This window comes from Cystoisospora suis (genome assembly GCF_002600585.1).
Source record: "Cystoisospora suis strain Wien I chromosome Unknown contig_4654, whole genome shotgun sequence".
Taxonomy (NCBI): Eukaryota; Apicomplexa; class Conoidasida; order Eucoccidiorida; family Sarcocystidae; genus Cystoisospora; species Cystoisospora suis.
The window spans coordinates 6,052-23,786 of NW_027157446.1; the positions used below are offsets into that span (position 1 = coordinate 6,052).

At 43.0% G+C, this 17,735-nt stretch overlaps 1 protein-coding gene across 1 annotated transcript in view; it reads right to left on the minus strand.

Annotated features, from left to right (window-relative positions):
• CSUI_008349 (vacuolar protein sorting 11 carboxy-terminal protein) overlaps window positions 1–17,735 on the minus strand; it is a gene marked incomplete at its 3' end in the record, with an annotated part of 24,367 nt that overhangs the window by 5,055 nt on the left and 1,577 nt on the right. The window contains exons 3-16 of the mRNA XM_068068483.1: window positions 16,953–17,073; window positions 15,396–15,715; window positions 14,357–14,449; window positions 12,807–12,934; window positions 11,520–11,586; window positions 10,302–10,383; window positions 9,096–9,335; window positions 8,105–8,186; window positions 6,793–6,942; window positions 5,061–5,551; window positions 3,627–3,991; window positions 2,464–2,675; window positions 720–768; window positions 108–185 (exon numbers count right to left, since the gene is read on the minus strand). Coding sequence (XP_067919540.1) covers window positions 108–185; window positions 720–768; window positions 2,464–2,675; window positions 3,627–3,991; window positions 5,061–5,551; window positions 6,793–6,942; window positions 8,105–8,186; window positions 9,096–9,335; window positions 10,302–10,383; window positions 11,520–11,586; window positions 12,807–12,934; window positions 14,357–14,449; window positions 15,396–15,715; window positions 16,953–17,073 — 2,478 coding nt within the window. The remainder of the gene's footprint in view (window positions 1–107; window positions 186–719; window positions 769–2,463; window positions 2,676–3,626; window positions 3,992–5,060; window positions 5,552–6,792; window positions 6,943–8,104; window positions 8,187–9,095; window positions 9,336–10,301; window positions 10,384–11,519; window positions 11,587–12,806; window positions 12,935–14,356; window positions 14,450–15,395; window positions 15,716–16,952; window positions 17,074–17,735) is intronic.

The window sequence follows — 17,735 nt, forward strand, 5'->3', positions numbered from 1 at the left end:
TCTTTAATCTATCTATCTAGAGTTACAGACCCGTAGCATTCTAATCATCCGAGAAACTCTCTGGAGCACTTTCGTTCTTTCCAGACATTCCAAAGCCAGCAGTTTACCTTCACAGCCTTCAGTGTGACTTTTGAACCTCGCTGAAGAATATCTAAAACCGCTAAAGGATGAAGAAGCCTGCGAGTCTGTAGAAACGCGAAGAATGAATACAAGAAGAGAAAGAGAGGAGACAGTCAGGGGTCAGGTAAAGTAGAGATGGAGCACATCTTAAAGAAAAGCTCTCTCAAAGGGTCTGCTTGTCGTTCTCTATGAGTGACCATGTATCACACCCATAAAGGAGAGGGAGTGTAGAACCTATTCGTACTGCAGGAGACAGGCAAAAGCGTTTTTGTCCCTATTGAAGGCCTTCATTCCTCAAATTTTGAGCTAGACAGGAGCCCGAAATCGCTGTCGTCTCGCACTTCGCAAGAACGGAGCGAATGACAGAGGGATGGCAAGGCCATTCACTCCACGGGGAGAAAAGGAGAGAAGACACAAGGACGCAGAGATAGAGAGTCCTATCCATTCCTCTGTCTCTTCCTCTGTACCTTAGAGAGTGCTATCCATCCCTTTGTCTCTTTCCCCCTCTGTACATCATGGGAGGAGAGATGATCAAGTCAGAGATATACCGTCCGAAAAGTAAGAAGAGTCTTATGGAGACTCGACGTTTTTGGTCTTACCTCGATGTGTGCTAAAATCTGCTGAATTTCGTGATCGGTTCCTTCGCGGCTGCACTCCCCCATACACACAGATGACAAGACAAGACAAGCGAGGAATGAGAATGCAAAGAAGGAACGCGCTTTTCTACATTTCGGGCCTTCAGCAAAAAATGCTATGCCGTCTCTTATCAAGAAGGCTGGGATCCCTCCTAGAGAAACTGAGAGGAGCCTCTCTCTGGACGCTGCTGCTTTAGTCTGAAGCAGTCTCAGCAGTTTTAATAGAAGGCGCACTGTTCTGGTGTATGTAGGAACTCTGCTGTATGTACACCACTACAGGACCCCTGGGGTGCAGCGTGGTATGAGGTGCTGTATGTACACTGGACTGGTCTCCAATGTAGTGAGTGCCCATCCATTCCTTCGATTCCTTTGGCGTGCTGTACATACACCCCAACACTGTGCTGTACATACACCCCAGCACTGGGGTGGTGTTCATCCAGCTCACCTACTGGGGTGTGCGTCCCTGGTCATGATAGACAGTTCGCACAGCTACAGTGAAGCACAGTAAATGTGACAAAGGATAGAGAATACCATAGCATTCTTTGAAGAATACACAAAAACGCCACTTCGTCTCAGACGTCAACTTCGCGAAAGGAATAGAAAGAAAAAAGACGGATCTCTTCCAAGCCGGATAAGAGCAACAAGGCCGGTATCGTATGGACTGGGTTGTTGAGATGCACGCGTCTATCATGTGACAATGAGGTAGGTAGATCAATTACTAAGGAGATTTCCATCCCTTCCAACAGAAGAACAGGAAAAAGGACTTCCAACCATTCGACATCGGAGAAAGACCTTCTTCTTCTTTTTCTAAGCAGATCAAATTAGCGACTACTACTCCACCACTACTGCCACTTCACGTAGGAAAAGTCGGAGAGCAGGGAAAGGAAGCAAGAAAGGAAAGCAAAGCAGGAAGAGGCACTTAGAGAGACCGCATGCAGAGACGTGGATAGAAATCCTTCGGGATTGTGGAAGATATCCCGAGCATAGGGACACAGGAAGATCAGAGCGAGAAGTATGAAGAACGGTGTCTAAGGCTTTTGTGTAGTAGCATGAGAAAACTACGGGCGCGTAGGAGATATCTAGCACTAAGGTCTTGCGTGACCTTCTTCGCAGCTTCCTTTTGTGTGTATGCGTGTATCTACATGTTCCTCGCGTGGTATGACTCATGCACGCTGACGAAGGTGGTTGCCGCGGTGTGCATACAGCTACATTACCGCTATGCTATGACCAGTACGAGACCAACCGTACAGCAACTAGCACACGTAGGATGTCTGCCTGTGTTTTCTTTCTTTCTTTCTTTCACTTGAATGATATGAGCAAGAGCGAGAAGAAAGAAAAAGAAGAAAGAACAACACCTAGCCAAAGGAAAGAAGAAAAGAAGAAAAAGAAGAAGCGAGGGGATGAATTTAGACTGACTTTTCAAGAGGAGTTAAATAGACCTATGCATTCTACAGAAGCAAGATCTCACTACGAGGAGAAAGAAAGATCGACCTGTCTATGTCACGGTAATGAAGAAGAATTTCTCACTCGACAACATGATTTGCCTTCTTTCTTTACTTTCCATCATTCTGACGAGGAGCAACAAGAGAGAAGAAGAAAAGAAGAGAGACACCCTCCGCTCTCCTTTGAAGAAAAGAAAAGAACAACAAAGAAAGAGATAAGAAAGAAAGAAAGAAAGAGAGAAGAAAAAAAGGGGATTACGACTTACGAGGCTAAGAAGGAGAGTGCATACACCCATAGAGAAGGTTCTTTGGATGTATTGGACAAGCAAAACTGCAAGAGAGGGAGGAGATCTTCTTTCTCTGATAGATGGCTTAACGGTAGGAGATAATCTCCCCTTTTCTCACACGTATAGAGCAAGCCTTCTTCGAAACCATACAAAGTACTTAGGAGGGTCCCTGTGAACAGTTCATCTTCGCCCTAGAGAGACACCAACAGAGACAAGACAAGCTAGAGAAAGATATGGAAGAACAAGAAGGATTTCCTCACCAAAACCGTCCTACACACAAAAAGAATGAGAGAAGAAGAAGAAGAAGAACGTGTCTATCTGTATAGACATGAGACCGACAGATCAGAAAGAGAAGAAGCAAGAGATTCTTTTCCAAGGAAATCGAAGACAACAGATCAAGAGAGAGGAAATAAAAGAGCGCTAAGTCAAATGAACAGAAAAGAATTCTTCATCTTATCTTTCTCACTCCCTTTAGGAGAAAGAAACAAACCACACCCGCAGCAGCTCCGTGACTAGGATCTGCGGGTTAGAAAGAAAGATGTCTTCATGGTTCGAATCCGTTCAATTCGTTGAAAAGAAAAGTGGCTGAGAAATTCAAAGCACCGAAGTGCTACTTTGGTTTATGGAGTCAAATAGAGCTGCTTGGTATATACAGAGATACACCCTAGAAAGATATAGATGATGAAAGACATCCATCTCAGGAAGGCATTCCTTCCCCTACAGTTGTCAAGCTCCCGTCCAAACTGAGACGTCCGTTTTCTCAACTCCCTTTCTTTGCTTCTTTGCCAGTCTGTCTATCTATCTTTGATGGATCTCTAAGCTATTTATCTTAAACCTTTCGTGAGTCTATCTATCTTGAACCTACCCATCTGGCCGTGGGGGGGTCCTACTGTAAAGATACATACAGGCATATGAACCTAGCAGGTACATGTTGAGAGAGAGACACCCGATAGATCAAGTGAAGGCAGGCATCAGAGAATACACTTACGGCTGAGATATACCCTCATACAGAGACAGACAGATAGAGACAGAAAGAGATCTATGCCTCCTGTAATGAGAATCCTGAAGTGCGTGAAGGTATGTTGGCATCGATAGATCGGTGCAGAGGGAAGAACAAGCGATTTGAGTCGACCCATGCTTACCACTGTTCTTTCTCTCAATGTACGCATGATCATACTTCCATATCCTGATGCGATTTCTCCTATTCTTCTCTCACCCTTCTCTTCGTCCTTTTCTTGCTTCTTTTCACAGGCTAGTCTTGTTCTTTCATTTAGCACATTCTTCTCCCTTTCTACTGAATCTTGGCCCTGGCTACAACGGGGAGTACTACTGCTAGGAAGGAGAGATGCTAACGAGTCTGGTTTCTTTCCTTCTAGACCTCCGTTCGTCTTATATTCGGATAGTTTGCTCCGATCTCCTCTGTTCTTATCTTCCACACAGTATTGTGGTCGACGATAGCCAAGACGAGAAGCAGAAGAGGAACTGAGAAGAGCTCGTCGATAGAAACCTAAAGAAAGCAAAAGACGGCAACACGTTAGAAAAAAGGACGTCTTTTTCTTTCTCCCAGCGACAAAAGGTCTCATTGCATGCATGCGTGCATGCGCCAGGCTATCAAGTCATCCTATCTTTCTGACCGAAGCAAAGCTTCTCAGCACGTTGGTGCAAGACAGAAGGCCTCTATATCCAGTAGAGGTGCGGCTACTACAGCTAGGGTGAAAGAAAGCCCTGAGAGTGTCCATAGTCTCCCATGGGTTTCTATGAGAAAGAAGGACAGAGCTCGGAAAGAAGAAGAAGAAAGAAGAGAGAAAGAAGAGTGAAGAAGATGATAGATACAGACCAGAAAGAAAGGCTTGTGAAGACAGAAACATCTCCTATCTATAATTCGTCGCTTCTCTTTCACATAAGCTAGCTGCGAGATCGATACCATCGATAGTAGCGACTCAAGGAGGGGCTTCTCTTTGCTCGAAATCTCTTGTGTGTCGAGTGTGGAAAAGTGAAGGAAAACCTCTACGCCTAACTACATGCAAGACTAATATCATAGAGCATATCTATCTATCTATCTAGATAGATAGATGGATATAGATAGATAGATATGTGTATACATTCTTCCACTGACACCCCACACACATGCATACATGTATGTATACGTTGAAGAAGATTTCTCCCTCTAAAGATATATAGATATATGTACGTACATATATATCTATACATGCCGTGTTCACATACTTCTGACAAGGATGGATTAGATTCGTCGTAAATCATCCTAAGGACGTGCATGTAGAAGTTTCTTCGCACATGGAGCACTTCTTCTCCCTTCAAGAAACTAACTCCTATCTTCACGAGAGACATGGTGAGTGAGGACGTAGCAACCCTCGAGGCAAAGAGGAAGTGGACTATCTCATTATTCAGCCATTGGTTTACCACATCAACTCCCCTGTCTCGTCTCCAACTGTGGTGCTGCTGTAGAGACGTCTTTCTATACACACTAGAGAGACCTCCGAGGTGGGTCTTGCAGCCCGAGTTTATCTTGAACCGTGTACATCATCTCTCTCCCGAGAAGAAGGAGAGAAGCTTACGTAGAAGGATCTCAAGAAACGTAGCGATGGCACCGCTACCAAAGACATGAGAAGGTAATGTGGGTGATAGATCTTCTTCTTCTTCTTCCTCTTCTTCTTCTTCTTCATTGTCGTCCTGTTCTTCATCTTGAATTCTACGGTGACCATTCACCGACTTTCTTGAAGAAGAGGAAGAGGATGATGAGAGATCGACTGCTAAGTCAAGATCTCTTAGTAGTTGGCTTAGAGAATCTCTACCGCAGGTCGAAGAACGAGGACATTCTTCTTCTTCTTCCTTTCTGTCTCCGAGATAGGCATGCGTGCCTACGGGGCTTCCTGCGTCGCCTTTTCCTTGTGACAAACTGAGAGATCCTTGACGAGAAAGAAGACGATAGCCTTGACACTGCCGCTCGATGAAGAGAACGGTCTCTTTCTTTCCGAAGAGAAGAGAAGAAATGAAGTAAAACAAGAGAGCTTCATTATCCACAAAAAGGGGAAGAAACACATCCACGCTAAAGAAAGGAAAGAAAAAGAGAAAGAAAGGAGAACGAACCAACTCAGTCAAAAATGCCGCATGCATACACCGGGAGAATCCGGTCGCATGCAACATATCACGACGTGACTACACTTATACACAAGAGATTCGCGGATACATAAACACATAGAAATACATACACATATATACATAGAGAGAGGGATAGAGAAAGATAGATAGATAGAGATAAAGAATGTCGAGTGGCCAGAGGAGGTATGTATATGTGTGTATTTGTCTATGTATGAATATGTATGTACGTAACCATCCTTTGACGGTGATGTTGGGCGTCGATACAGGCCCGGGGCATCCTACCCATCTAGACTACATGCAATATAATGCACCTATCTATTCATCTATCTATAGATAAAGAGAGATAGATGTCTTATACATACATCCAGAGGCAAGTGAAAGAATAGGAACATATCTGTCATACACACCCCGTCTGTTCCGCCGATGTGTTCCGCGTGGACGTCGTTTTTTCTTTCTACTGCTAGGTAAGCAAACCAACTGCTGGCCTACCTATAAAGATAAACACACACGATTCTTTCCTAAGAGGAAGGTTGAGAAGTCTCAATGATAGACAGATGAACAGATAGACAGAGAGGTAGACAGAGAGCCACAGATAGAAGGAAGATGGTTAGATACAAACAGTCAGTTTACACCCTCGTACGAGGCCTACATAAGAAGGAATAGAAACAGTAGGAGTAGTAGTAGTAGTACTGATGGATCGAGGTGGCAATAGTAGCCTGAGCTGTATGTACACCCTCCCGAGTCCCCTTGAGGTAAACAAAGAGGGACGGCATCTCGAAGCATAACGCCTAACATAGAAATGTCTTTACATGCAAGCGTGAGAGATTTATCTATCTACCTATCTATCTATCTATCTATCCCCATATATATGTGTATACGCTTACGAATCATTCCCTCTCTCTCTCTTTCTCTCTACGAGGGAAGACGTCTCTCCTCTCCTTTACATTGAGAGGTTTGGTTTGGAGGAGCTCCGAAGACCGGAAGAGAAGCCGTCAGACACGCAGAACAGATCAACACTCTAGATCGGAGAATACAAGTCACAACGACCAAGAAGAAGAAATAAGAAGACACCCGTGAATGAAAGGAAAGAAAAGAGGAAAACTTCCCACACATATATATATCTATATAGAGAGAGAGGGTCGATAGGATCAGTGTGTAAGAGAGGAGAGCTGTGCGAGAGGATGATACCTTGTATGATACTTGAGAATAATGTTCTTAAGAAGGTGTAGAGAATCCTTTGGTTTATTCGTCAAAAGTTCATATCCATGAAGAAGAAGAAGCGAGCATGCAGAGGGTGCCTCGAGCTTCTTCAAATATCGAACCGCTTCTTCGTAATTCCTACAAGACATTCGAGAAGAGGAGACAGGCAAGGACGGACAACTTCGATACTCCCATACACACCCTTCATTTCTTTCTCACTCTTTCTTTCTTTCTGACTCTCTGTTGCTTTCTCGATACCACTCCTATCTTCTTTCATTCATATGAAGCAGACAAGGCTACTACTAGCTACATCGATCTAAATCTCTCTTCTCCTCATTTCTCCTTCTATCTCCACCAGCTAGTTGAATGAATGAACTTCTCACTTTCTTCCTCTCTATCCCTTTCAGATTGCCCATGAAGAGATCACTCGCCTCGCCTGTCCGCCAAACAAGAAGGGCTCATTATACGAAGAGGAAATGAAGCAAGTCAAAGGCCTAAGAAAGAACAGCCTTAACGAAGAAGAAGAGAGGTTTACAATTACCAACATTTCTACACTCTCTACTGTATGCGGTATGAACAAGAGTAGAGCGATGAAGAGCTGGCGAAGTCGTGGCTGCGCTTCCTTCCTTCTTTGTTACCAGTCTCTCCCCACTTGTGTGTCAGCGACTCCTATCTTGTATTCTCTTTGTCTACCTGTTGTATGTGAGGAGGCTGCATGCAAGAGAGCAAGGCAGTTGACTGAATGAATGCATGAGCAGTCTTCAGCATACATGACGGAGATCTAAAAGAGGATACATTCATACATAGATAGATAGATTACACATAGATAGATAGATAGAGATTAAAGATAGATACGTAGATAGATATCTTCTTGTGTATAGCGTGAGATGTTTTAACATCTAGCGTTTGTCTTTCTTGGGGAAGTCACGATGGAAAGTGAACTTGAAGAAGCAGGTAGAGGGGGAGGGCTCGTGCGAGGGAAAGAAGAGGAAGAAAGAAGATAAAGAACAACTCCAGAAGAGAGGAAAGGAAAAAAGAGCAGGGAGAGATTATGTAGGCTAGATGAGCAAGAAAGCAGAGAGACAGAGAAGGCGAGACTTAACAAGGCGCTTTAGCTGTTTGGTAGCCTGGAGTGAAGGGACAGAAGAAGAGAGAAGAACACGTAGAGAGAACAGACATTATTTAATAGATAGATCAAAAAGAAAAGAGGTTCTTTGGAAGGAGAGAGACATAAGAAGATAAAGAAGATGAAGGATAAGGAGAGAGGAATGAAGAAAGGAAACACGAAGGCCAGACGTACTTGTACTCGGAGAGGAGCAGAGAGACATATTCTTCATGATACCCATGACGATAGGCGATGGCAGCCGCGAGTTTTGTATAGCCTAGGAGAGACAGAAGAAGAAGAACAAAGGAGAAAGATTTTCTTTGAAAGAAAAGAAGAAGAAGAAAGAGTTCATGAAAAAAGAGAGACTGACGAAAAGAGACTTTGGGAGGGAGTTCATACACACACTCCATTCTCGAATGTAAACTGCTGCCTCTTCGTCCCTCGTATGGTAAGAGAGACAGCCCTTCTAACTCACATGTAGTGGATCTGTAAAGAGGGAATAGATAGAGACAGACGTCGAGATATCTATATCGATTCGGCGGTAACCACTGAATAGGATGTGCTTTATGTACATGCATCCCTCCTGTGTGTACATACACCCCGTACAGGAACACCTACGACAACTTGGGATTGAAGACAGACAGAAACTATGAATCTATCTTCCTCTCTATACGTACACACCGTATCTGTATCTAGATGTACGTATACATACATAGAGACGTTACACGGCAGGCGGGAAAGATTCCTGTGTACGTACAGATATCTTCTCAAGTAGTGCTAAGCGTGAAATAAGACCCTATGAGGAGTCTAGATGATAGTTGCTATTCTCGCTGGGGAATGGCAAGAGGGATGAGAAGAAAGCCGAAGAGGGAGGAATGAAATAGAACCCTTTGCCCAACAGATGTCTGCATCTCCACGTGGAGAATTCATGGCTCTTTCTGGAGCAAACACATTCCCTTTTTACGTCAAACACACAAGCACCTACCCTTCTCACGTCGTGTACGTATGTATGAATATGTGTGTATGTATACATATAGACATGTATGAATATGTCTGTATATCGAGTCGAAGAAAATCTGCGAGAGATTTAGAGCTTCTCACTGATCTCTTCGCCTTAACTCAGATAGATGAAGTGGATGGGTTCAATTCCCTTATGAAAAAGAAAGATTTGGAACCGACTTTTTACCAGTAGCGCGACACTCCTTGATCGCCGCAGGAAGAACAGCCTCTCGGCTTATATTCGGGTCATCTAGGAAGGCTGAGAACAGAAGATCGTCTTTCAGTTGTGCAGCACACTTGAAGAAAAGAAGAGTATGCTGTTGAGAAGCGACACCTCGGCGATGTAAATGAAGGAGATAGACGGCTAAGAGCCATAGTCGCTGACAGTGTATATACTTCTCAATTACATATGACGGCTCCAAAGTACCTGAAGTGCAAAAGAGAGGAAACACACACGTAGACATCTGTACAGATATAAAAGATCGAGAGTATACAAATGCATACACCATGATGGCAGGTAGTCTATATAGGCAAATCATCATGATCTACCCCTAGATAATATGGACAGGTATGTATGAATATGTAGATATCTGTCTGTCGTGTCTACTATGTCTAACTCTCTTATGAGGAATGAATAGTTCGATGCACTGAAGGTCTCCTATGCATAGGTGCAGTTGCTTTACATGATCTGCACCCTATCCTAAGCGTGGATAGCTCTATTGATGCCTCTTGTCTATGTACGGCCATTCTTTGTAGAAGACACAAATAAATACACATCACCCGTCATACGTAATAGATACATAGCCACATAAATAGATACCCACCTACACATACACAGACACTCTGTACATACACCTGACGACATCTTCAGTGAGGTCGATCGACTCTTACAGGAAAGAAAACCCTAGAAATTTCTATCAGAGGAAAGATAGCTAGAAAGAAGAAAGGTCTTTCTCTTCCTTAGATCTCTTCACTTCACTGCGAAGAGAGAATGCAAAACAGAGAAATACATGGCGCAAGCTACCGTATGTGCCCACGTAAGAGCCTATCGATCTATCTATCCATGCTTGATCTATGTATCTACCTAACTATCCTTGATCTATCTACCTATCTATCCATGCTTGATCTATGTATTCACCTAACCATCCTTGATCTATCTATATCTATTCATCTCTCTTTGATCCATTTGCATGCATTCAAATATCTCGAGGTGTTTAGAGAGAAGTGGACTTCTCTACGACCTTTTCTGTAACAAAGAAGATGCATAGTTAGCCAATCCCCTGAAGCATGGAAAAGTCTTTCTTAGGGCGAGTTCCTCATCCTTAGTCACCCGAGAAGGGAAAAAGAAGAAGAACAAGATGAAGAAAAGAAGAAGAAGAAGGCCAAGTCCTACCAATAGTCTTGATGTACATGCGTAGAGCTTTATCAAACATGCGCTTCTCATAGAGCCAGTCTGCATGCAGGCGATAGACCTCCTAAAAAGAAAGAGAAGAGAGAAAGAAAGAAAAATAAGCGGAAACAAAGATAGGTGAAATACGTACATACACGGAATGTTTCCTTTGCGATCGGGAAGATCCATCTGCACCCCTGCATATCAAATGTAAGATCTACGGATGGATCTCCCGCACGTGCATCTCTCTCCAAATATAGAGATAGACAGAGAAGAAGAGACATTTCTACCTTCATCATCTGTATATATACACATCATATAGATATATATATAGATAGATATAGATATAGATAGATAGATACAGATGGTGACGATATGCGAGAGGCGACACGTGCAATAATACCTCCTACGCCTCCTCCTCCTCCTCCTTGTCGTCATAGAGGGAGTTTGTGTAGAGACTCACGTGGACAGCGTCAGGTAGGAATTTGAAGGCAGAGATCTACATGGGATAGACGACTGCATGCACCATGACTAAGGAACAACTTAACCGAATCTATTGACGCATGCCCATACACCTCCACACATACACACAGTGGCTGGTGCCGAAAACGTGAGGGGAGGCCTCATCGTGCTTTTGCTCCCTCTATAGCTACCGAGTAAGGAGATGCGCCACACTCTACAGACTGTCCATGAGAGTGCGAACCTTCCCGCCATAGCTGTGTGATGAAATCTATAGAGGTAGGGAGAGACGTGATATAAGCATCTTCGTCTCTCAGCTATACAGACGTCAACCTGTGTATAGCCCATATCGTATACATTCGCTAATCTCATAGATAGGAAGACAGGGGACGCGGTCAGCAGAAGACTCTCGGGTATCTTGGATTTGTCGAGGTTTGAGAAAGAGTCAGCGATAGGAGTGTTCTATGCTATGTCGATAGAGACACTCTTCATTGATCTATCTAGAGCTAGAATACCTAATATATTAGAGAAAAGGTGAGATATACGATAAGAAAGATGCTGTAGAAAACTGCTCCTATTCAAAGGAGGTTGACACGGATCACATATCCAAAGATGTGTACAATGGCTCATAGAAATCTGTGCCACATATACATAGTTAAGATAGCTAGATACATACCGATGGATAGATAGATATACATGTAGATGAAGAGATATAGATGGATAGAGAAATATGTGTATATAGATAGATAGATAGCTAGATACCTGGAGAGTTGAGTTGGGTTGTCGGTCTTTCAGAACAATTTCCTCTGCCCAGTCGAAGAGCCTTTTCCTATCGTGACATGTCGTCACATACGCATGCATGCACACATCCAAGAAGCAGTCTTCCCACAGGCCATAGACATCTCTCTTCTTCTAGAGCAAGAAACTCGCCAAGTCTCTCATACAATACTGTGACACTGTCAGTCCCAGCCCATATGTATCCGCGAAGGAGCGAGCCTAGGCACCAGTCACATGAACCACCATCCCTAATCAGATATACACACATATCTGCAAGTCTATATATACATAGAGAGATAGATAGATAGAGAGTTATCGAGGAAAGGACAGCATCTATCGACCCCGAGAGTCCGGCGCATCTGACTGCAAACCCATCCGACTCACCCGAGGGTTTCCTCGTACCTCTATATCTATCTATGCATCTATATGTATCTAGAAATCTAGTCATAATGCATGTACGAGTGCATGTCCAACTCGAGCTGGGCTTCTCGTGGTATGTCGACGCAGGGTAAGAGAGAAGAAGGAGAAGAAGAGAGGACAGAAAGAAAAAGAGAGAAGGAAGGCTCCAGGTGAAGGAGGAAGGGCAAACGAAAGCCTTTGGAGAGAAACCTTGAGCTGCGTAGAGGGGGACAAGGTTCCTAGACAGTCGGAATGAATCTCTCTATTCGAGGGGAGGTATCACTAAGGATTTATGAATATGGATGCGTATGTATGGACATGTATGTGTATGTGCGTCTGTATGAATGTGTATGAACATGTATAAGTATGTGCGAACATGTATATATATATATGTATATGCATGTTGATATGTATGTAAGTAGTAGCGTTAGAACACATCCGATATACGAAGGTAGGGAGGTGCAAACAAGAGAAAGAAAAGTAGATAGATATATGAAGAGAGATATCCATCTAGCCAACTAAGACAGAACAACTCGGGAAGATGCTCTCAAGCGAAAGAGATAATGAAAAAGAGATATCATCGGGAAGGGTGATGGGGGAAAGACCTTCACAATGAAAGATCTGCATGCGAAACAAAAGAAAAAGAAAACTGACTGCCGTAGGAGAGCCAAGATAAACAATATACATATATATATATATATAAATGTACTTCCTGCACACATACATAAATACATACATACATAAATATATACATAATACATATTCATACATACATATTCATACATAATAGATATTCACACATACATATTCATACATAATACACATTCAACCCTACATACATACTGATACATATTCGTACAGCTCGTTAGATACCTGAGAAGAATATTGAGCCGATCATCGAAGCTCTTTTCACGTAACTCGATGAGGAGATTCTTCGCATGTGGAGGGTACCCTCCCTGGCCTCTTCCTGGGCTTCCTCTACAGATGACATAAAGCGACTCCTGTAGGTTGACGGAGAGAGAGAGAGGAAAGATGCCTTAACAAATTCTGAGTCAAGAGTCTAAGAAGAGAGAAATACCATTCATGCTAGCCTATACATAGATATCCATCAGAGCGAGAAACGAACAGATACATATCAACTACAGCCTATAGAAGGCACCATAGAGAGGACCAGCAAGACGCCTACATAAAAGATAGATCAAAACAGGAGGGGAAATAGACGTACATGGAGACCAGAAACGCGAAGAGCTAGCTGTGTGCATGCGCTCTGGTGGCTGTTGAAATACAAAGGCCAGGAAGTTTCCACCTGCTATCACATCCTACATAAAGATGCACTAGGCTATATATATATATAAGTATAGACATATGCTCGTGTATACACAGACAACTACGTATGCAGCAGTGGCCATGAACCTATCTATCTATCTATCTGTCTATCTATCTATCTATCTTTAATCTATCTATTCATCTCTCTTTAATCTCTCTATCTGTCTATCTATTTAGAACGATGGATGGTAAGTCTAGGCACACACTGCCGCTTAGAGAAGGAGAGACGTGCCTGCCTATACAATGAGAGAAAGCATACAGACTTCTACTGACGAAAGCACTAGCTGATATACCCACTTACTTCTGTATGTGGCCTATGATCAATAGATAGATAAACACGTAGATAGATTGATAGATAGATAAGTACCCAGATAGAGAGACAGATTGATAGAACGGAGACAGACAGATCGATACGTGTCTTCTCTCTAGCGTAAGCGAAGACCATCAAGAAGGGCCGTTAGCCTTCATCCTGTCTCCATACGCACACGAGTGTGTGGTAGGCTGAAGAAGGAAAGAGGGATCTTGTTCACGTCATCCCTTCTCCTTCTGTGTAGAGAGAGAGAACGATTCTAGTGCTGTCTTCTCTACTGACACCTCGGTGACAGGCTAAAGAACTAGCAAGTTTTATATATAGCCACCTCCCACTAAAGTCTTCAAAGCAGAAGACTCCATACCTACAAGCAGACCCCCATAGTCATACATATATATATATATAGCGATGTGGTGTATATGCATGTATGCCTGCATGCATTTCGTTATGAGTAGTCCTAAGACAGTGAGAGCCATCCCTTCGCTCTATCCCTAGGAAACATTCCCAGCCACGTACATCTTTGAAGACATGTATAGATCAAGATCATATTAATCTACGTAGACACCCTACGGGATGTACGTAGAAGACACGTCTTCCTAACATATCTCCTCAAGGTCACGAGATACCTCTCTGCTACCTCACGATGACTACTGCGCAAAAATGAGAAGAAAGAACAGAAAGAAGAAAAGAGAATATCGACCGAGAGAAGAGGAGCAGAGAAGATGAGAAAAGAAGAAGAAAGACAAGAAGAGAAAGACGTTGAAGGGTGTCTATTGCGTTCTCCTACCATAGCGGGGACGACGTGAAGAACGTCCAAGATAGGAGCAGAAAAGGCAACGAATCGCACCTCTGCTGTAGCGTAGTAAATCGTTAGAAACTCCTAAGGAAAGAGACACATACAGGCCGGCAACCTCACCCCACCCTCCACACAATCCTAAACAAGCGAAGTCTCTTTCAATCCCATACAAGATCGATTGCCTAGCTCTATTCATCCTACATGTACTCAAGTATACACAGATAGATCTACATAGAGAGAAAGAAAGAGAAAGAGAAAGAAAGAGAGAGAGTGTGTGTGTGCTGCATTTGAGTATGTGTACGTACGGGTAGGTACAGAGTTAGAGGATGAAGAAGAAGAAGGAAGGATGTGTGTATGTACACCTAAGTAGAGACACACACAGTTGTACGTTTTCTACTCCTTAGTCAGAAATGATGGAGGAGCAGGCTTTGTCCTTTTCTACTTTGAACTTCTCCTTTCTTTCTTCCTTTCTTTCTTTCTTTTGAAGATCTCAAGAGAGAAAGAAAAGGAAGAGGTTCCCAAGAAAGCAGAGAAAGAAGAGCCAGACACGTGTATAAGTCAGAACCGATATACACATCTAAAGAGAGAGCAAGATGAATCAGAGAAGCGACGTCTTGACGAAAAGTCACTTGCTTTCTTGTCCTTCCTCTCTTCTTCAATGAGAACCTTATGTAAAAAAGGGAGGGACACATCATCTGATACTCTTCTAATGACATATATACATACATGCACACATACTACTCACATGCTGTATACATACATATTCACACCTACATACGTGTATACATATATGCGTATTGGCGTACATAGGTACGTACACATATACACCCCTCTATACATACGGATACATACAAACCTGAAAAGACTATTGAGACATGCATACATACATATACATACATACGTACATTTTCATATGTAAGCATACACCCCACATATACATATTCGTGCATACGTATTCAAGATATATACACACATACATACTCATACATACATCTGCACACACGCGCATCTCCATACATCCCATGCCTACCTGTGGAGGTAGCTCTCCTGCTCCTCCCTCTCCTGCTCGTGGCGTCGCGTGAGAATGAAGGGCTAAAGAAGAAGAGCCGTCAGAGGAAAGAACCCCCAGAGACGAGGTCTTTTTCGAAGATGAAGAAGAATCTTCTTCTATTCCCCGTCTCCCTCTATCGCCAAGAGATAGATCTGTCGCTGAAACAATCGACCCGCCGTAAGAAGAAGAAGAGTGACGCTGAGAATGTCTCGAGCTAATCGCCACGAGGTAATGCCGATATGAAGTCAAAATCTTACAGAACTCTTCACCCTCTAAACTGGGAAGAGCCCAAAGATTTCCTGAAAGAACGAAAGAACGAAAGGAAGTGGAAACGGAAGAATGAACGAAGATGAATGGCATGCAGCAGAAAGAAGAAGAAAAAGAGAAATCTGAGCTAAAAGAAGGAAAACCATCAGGAGGGGGGAAGGATAGAATATCTTATGGGTAGTGCAGCTATGTGTGGCCAAAGAGAAAGGTGCGTAACTCTTGGAGAGAACAGGAGAAGAAAGAAAAGACAGACATTGAAGCATGTCTATCTTCTCCGTTGTCTTTGTCTTCTTCTTCTTCTTCTCTGTTTTGAAAGATTTCTTGAGAGACTAGGGAGGGGGGGATAGATGCCTAAGTGCAGACAAGATGGACGTGCGACAAGCGATAGAAAGTGAGAGAAGAAAGGGAGAAAAAGAAAAACAGCCTAGCCTCTATGGAAGGAAGGCAATGGTCAAAACAGATGATATATATATATTTATATGTCTAGATACATACATAGCCATACATGCATAAATACATATAGACACAGGAACATGAGGCGCGTTCTCCGGTCCAAAGGTAGACTAGCGCTTATACATATCTATACGTATGTATGTACATGTATGTATGTATGTTTTTATAGCTATATGTCTGTCTGTATACACATGTATATATATATATGTATATATATATATATATGTAAGACTCATAAGAAGCCTTGACGATGTGCCAGGAGAAGCGGAAAACTCCCTGTACATAGATGCATGTGTGAATGTATATACAGAGATCATAAGCTTTCTCTATTCTCCTTCTTGCTCCTCTTTTTCTTTTTCTTATGTCTTGGGTCTATGAGGTTATCTCACAAGCCGTATGATTGAAGAGATAGCACTACAGGAAAGAGGAAAACAACCATTTCTCTCCACTGTAGACCTTCTTCTCCTCTCTGGAAATACACCATCAATATGACCATGCATGCATATAGAGATACATACAAGCTCTCATGAGTAGAGCGTCATGATACATCTTCTATCCCTTGATCCTCCTCCTAGTCATCATGATAGACGTACACCGTACACAATACACACATCATTCACCTATAGACACATACATTACAAGAGCTATCTACCTATCTATCTATCTATGTCGCGATCCATCTCTCTATCTTTCTCTCTACCTATCTATCTCCCTTTGACCTCTCTATCTAACTCTCTCTCTATGCATTCTTTCCTGTTTCGGAATATGTATGTACACTCCAGAGAAGGTGAAAGTGAGCCTTCCCGTGTGTTTTACCTTCATTAGCATCGAGACAGAAGATTCCTTCGCCCTGTTGAATGGCTAGCTGATGAGGTTGGGGCAATCGAGAGGCCAGAAGAGGAGAACCGACGGCCGTCATATCATCTCGATACGTTATCTGTCACACAAAGCACGTAGAGCAACAGACATACAAACTCCCCCTCGCATCAGCAGCGGCAAGGACAGAGAGAAGAGAAGAGCCACGATGACGTATGGATTCCACCCCACCCTACCACCTCCACTACTACGATGAGATCGTGAAGAAGCTCAAGGGCATGAAAATGACAAAGATTTCATGGGATGAGGTCTCGAATCAGAAGAGAGTCTTAAGAGGAGGATACATGAGGAAAAAGAGAAGCCAGGGAGGGAAAGGGGGGGGGGATTCGCACTAGAGAGTCTGCGTGTCGGAACATGTTGTTTGTCTAGGCGAAAAGGGACGTTCTGCTGTTCCTCTGAAATGCCCCCTCACCCACAGAAGAGGGATGAAATGAATCTACCACTATATATATATATATGTATGTATACATGTGGAGGTGTACATACAGCCAGATGTAGACATGTATACAGGTATGGTGAGTTGTGGACACACGTGTCTGATGAGATAGACAACCGTCTATGTCTGAGATAGGAAGAACTTCCACAACATGAAATACACCCCCCCATTCAAAGGAAAGATAAAAGAATCTCGAAACACATACATACATATTCCCACATAAATGCATACGCATTCATACACATACATACATATTCATACATGGACATACATACAGATATATGCAT